The sequence below is a fragment of the Prosopis cineraria genome, unplaced genomic scaffold (genome assembly GCF_029017545.1).
Source record: "Prosopis cineraria cultivar Desert tree isolate PC_DT_omini unplaced genomic scaffold, ASM2901754v1 PC5, whole genome shotgun sequence".
Taxonomy (NCBI): domain Eukaryota; kingdom Viridiplantae; phylum Streptophyta; class Magnoliopsida; order Fabales; family Fabaceae; genus Prosopis; species Prosopis cineraria.
The window spans coordinates 23,698,666-23,703,478 of record NW_026555336.1 but is presented as its reverse complement, the minus strand read 5'-3'; the positions used below and the strand labels follow the sequence as shown (position 1 = coordinate 23,703,478).

Here is a 4,813-nt window from a genome sequence, read left to right as displayed (position 1 = left end):
TATTGATATTAAAGTTATAGGAAACATGGTAGACAATAGCAAATAAAACATAGCAAAATGGGGTCAAAATGTCACTTTAACACATCTAACACATATGCTGAAGCTATGGGTCCATATACTATGACATATGGCACAGAGGGCAAAATTTTTTTTGTACCATATGTTGTGGCATACATAAAACATGTACGGCACACATACCACTTCATGGATAGCACAGTTTGTCATGATAGCTTTTCTACATGAACTTCTGACTTATGCCATTTTCATATCCGATATCTAATTAAAATGATTCAGGTACCAATGTGAGCTACTCAATAAGATAACTAATGGTACAAGTTTTGTTTGAATTTGATACCATATAAGAATTTTATACACATAGATGCCATAGTTTTGAAATGACTTTCAAGCATCTAAGTACCAAAAACTCAAAAAACTTATACCATAACCTATTATGAGGCTTGAACCAAGTCCAATAGACCATTATGCACTTGATTACACAATTAAACAACCAATAACTCATTAAAACTAAGATTTGGCCACTATATACCTTAAATTCAACAAACAAGTTTCTTTCATGAAATTTCTCAAATTTAATTCCTAAGCCAAATATATTCAACCTATATCATACAATCCTTACTGTTATGCACAAATAGCAATAGTTCACACTTGTATCTATCTTTTAACCTTCAACACAAGTGTCATAACAAAATTCACTAGGCTAAAATATCTCAAATCCACACAAATACATGCATATACTTCTATTTGTTATGTACCATTTTCACATGACATACCCAAAAATCAATATATCTTACACTTATAAAAAAATAGCCTTTACCACAAGTGATATAATGAATATACACTTTGGGATAATTTTGCCATTATTTATCAAAACTACATGGCAAGACCCAATCTCATACAACCATACAACAAACTTTCATATGTCATAGCATACAATTTAACAAGGGTATCAAAATGTATCACACATGCATAACTCAAATACATAAATTCCTAGTTGGCAACCTTAAATTTATATACATTCACATACAAAAAACATAATAATAAAGGACATCACACCATTAGTCAAACTACTTCTTGTCCTATTCTTTTCCTTGTCTTGCCTCCATCTTAAAACTTGTTAAAATAAATCTATAGTGTGAGATAAACATCTTAGTAACTAAGATAATTCAAACACTATCTACTAAAGAGAATAACTATAAACACGTGATTATAACTCTATCTTTTTCAATCTCAAAGTACATATAAATATAAACATATATCCATTTTCCACCAAGTCATTTCAATACATATTATCATCCTAATCCATCCCTCCTCTGTACATCCCTAACTGTATCTGTAGGGAACCCTAAACCGTCTCTCAAGTGATTAGTCCTTGCCCAACCTTTCATAAGTGAACTATCAGGCTAAGGTGTTTATCATACTCCAAGACTATGAATTCACCCTTCACACATGTTAGGAGTGTCATTGACTCCTAACATACCCTCATGGGCACTAAGGAGTTTCTAGATTGTCTAAATTTTTCATGGTACAATCTTTTAATATTGCTACACCCATGGGTCCCTTGGTGTTAGCTAATCATATGGATTTTCACACTTATCTCTTCATTGTAGGGTAAACTCCTACCCTCTCTAATACAAGACCAGTACAAAAATGACTTTTTACAGCGGTTAAAAAATGACTTTTTACAGCGGTTAACGAGACATGTTGTTCCAGGGGATGTAAAAAGTCCCTCTTTTTACATCGGTTATAACCCGATGTAAAAATTAAATTTTTACATCGGTTATAGAGCCGATGTTGAAAGTTATATACAAGAAAATTAAAAAAAATTTACTTTAACTTTTTACACCGGTTATGACCATAACTGGTGTAAAAAATATTATATTCTACAACGGTTGTGGTAATAACCGGTGTAAAAAGTATTTTATTTTTTTTATATTATATTTATTTTATCGATTTTACCCATTCCTGTGCATAGAAATTGCCAAATCAGACAGCCCAATTAATTTACAATTGTTTATCAAGTATTTATCAACTATACAAAGCTATTTAACTATTAAAAAAACTAATAATTGTCTAAATTGTCAAAATTGCCATTCCTGTGCATAAAAATTGCCAAATCAGACAGCTCAATTCATTTACAATTGTTTATCAAGTATTTATCAACTATACAAAACTATTTAACTATTAGGAAAACTAATAATTATCTAAATTGTGTCAACTATCAAAATTAAAACATGTCTAAAAGTAACAAAAAACCTCACAAGTTCTCCACAAAATAGGTTGCCCAACGTATGCGGATGTCTTCAATTTCAGCTTCAGAAAATGCATCCGAATTGTCGAACATCTAAAATTTAATTCATAAAGTAGGCATATTAATCAATTTCAAATAACATAATAAAATAAAATTTTTAAAAATATATATATTTACCTCTTTTGTAAATTCGGTCATGCCTAATGTGATAATATTGAGCATGTGCCTCATGACATATAGACCGCACAAGTTCGTCCTCACCGGTTGTCTATGACTCTATATAAGAACAAATCATAAAAAATTAGTAAGAAATCTTAATGGTTGAATATATTAATAAAGTATAGCATCACCTTTGGCTCAATCCATGTGGGATCCTTGAGCTCATGTCCATGCTTTTGTAAGACTACATTTTGATATGTTCTCATTGCCCTATGATCAAGATTACCAAGTTAGTAAAAATATTCAAAAAAAATTAAATTAAATAGTTTAGTAAAAGTATTCTTACAAGTCTATCGTCTTCTTCATTTCTTTCCCAAGTTTGTAATGGAGGGAGCATAAAAAGACGACAGTGTTGCTCTTCATTGAAAGAACAAATAACTGCCAATGGTCCCTGCTAAATATGATACAAGTTAAAGTAAATCCATATTAAAAAACTATTAATTATAAATTGATCCTTACGAGTGCACATATGGAGCCATAAAAACGTCCTTTTTGACTTCACATATTCTCTGTTGGAGGTACGCGGCCCTTAACTCTGGAGTATTACCTTTCTCTGTCATGTGATGAGGGCAAAGGAATCCAAACTTATCACCTTTGCCCGATGTAATGCACAAATGATGAAGATACCTACAACAATGCAATTATATTAGTTTACTAAACTTGATGATTAAGTTTACTTACAACAATGCAATTATATTAAAGAAAAATATACTTACATCATAAATAGTTCAATGTGTGGTGTGGTAAGCTGATTATTTGACAGAAGTCGAACCAAATCTTCCCGTTCAATTGTCACTATCATGTCTTTCTTGCCCACAACCTCCGGATCCATTTCTAAACTCTTGAACTCGAATGATAAATCATACGCCATTAAAATCATTCGCTGATGCGGAGTCAACGAGGGTTGTGGAAGCTTTGGGAGATTCGACGAGGAAAGCTTCTACATAATAAAAAGACAAGAAATAGTTAATAAAAAACATATATTAGGAAGTTGCTACATAATAAAAATTTATGAAATTTCGTACCACAGCTTGAACTAGATTCACAAGTCTCTTGGGCCATAGGATAAAATTGCCAACAGCTTCAACCACAGTCTTCACCTCATCAGTAGGGAATGGAACCAAAGCATCTGGCACTTTTGGATCTGCAACCACCACTCTTACTTGATCATCTTGAATTTGCTTGTGGTGGATGGTTGACCCCAAGCTATAGATGCTACCAAGAGCAACCAAGCGTTTATCAGGATCTTCTAGAAATATCTCACATGGTTCACCAATGTTGTCACCAGAAGGACCCTCTGACACATGCTCAAGAATATTACTCCCTTTTGTACTATGAAATGCAGGAGATGTATGAACTGGTTCAGCAGTTGTCTCCTGTCGTGAGCTCATCATGCTCATCATCTCCTCCTTCATTTGCTCTTTCATTTGTAGAAGCCGAGCTTCAAATGAAGCTTCAAACTCATCCTTAGTCTGTTGCCTCACAGTGGATATCAATGTATCAAGCTCTTCTCTAGTCACTACACCTCCTGAATTGGGACGTGCAGGTGCTCCAAAGTAGTCCTTAATGCCCACACCATATCCAACGCCCCTCACACGACCCGGATGCTCTGGCTTGCCTGTAGCAACTGTTAAGATATCATTTCTGCCCTCTGAAATGAAGCTTCCTTGGGCTTGTTGCTCCTTAAGAGTATCCTATAATATAAAAATAACAATATTAATTAATAATATATACAATTGTATAGAAATTTAAAGGGACAAGGAATAATAATTTTACTTACAATCCTCTCGGCAATCTCCCGTGCTGTCTCACTTGTATAGCCTCCTTTCTTGTACTGATGTCCATATCTCCATTTCTCCTCTCGAGAGACAGGTGATGGTGGAGAAAGGAGTATGGAAGGATCAGACTTGGCTTCTTCTTCTCTCTTCTTCTGTTTCTCTGCCATCAGTATATCATCAGCTCTAGCATAACCTCCACGAGATAAGGTGTGGGGGCATTGATTCTGCCGAGCAATTTCTCGCCCTTTAGCTCGTTTTTCCTGTTAATAAATTGAATTTTAGTTTTATAATTAAAGTAAATCTAAATAAAACTTAAATAAATTAAAAGTTAACAAACCATAGCCTTTTCAGAAGTCTGAATCTGACAAATTCTTCCCAAGTATCTTCATCAAGGAACTGGTATGTATCAAGAGGATTGGGACGAGCCTGACCCTCTGGCACCTCGATAAAGATATATCTTCTAGCAAGATCAGTCTTAAAATTTCTCCAACGTGTTCCACAGTAAGAAATCAATTTGTGTCGACAATCTTGATTAGATGGAACATCG

General features: G+C 33.9%; 1 protein-coding gene across 1 annotated transcript; it reads right to left on the bottom strand.

Moving 5' to 3' along the window:
• Positions 1-2,127: 2,127 nt before the first annotated feature.
• Positions 2,128-3,301, bottom strand: LOC129310697 (uncharacterized). The gene is made up of 6 exons (XM_054952611.1): positions 3,205-3,301; positions 3,036-3,115; positions 2,775-2,879; positions 2,620-2,698; positions 2,447-2,545; positions 2,128-2,362 (listed from the first exon to the last, which is right to left on the bottom strand). The coding sequence occupies exons 3-6, from the start codon at positions 2,849-2,851 to the stop codon at positions 2,276-2,278; spliced, it is 342 nt and encodes a 113-aa protein (XP_054808586.1). The 5' UTR covers positions 2,852-2,879; positions 3,036-3,115; positions 3,205-3,301; the 3' UTR covers positions 2,128-2,275.
• Between the last annotated feature and the right edge of the window lie 1,512 nt (positions 3,302-4,813).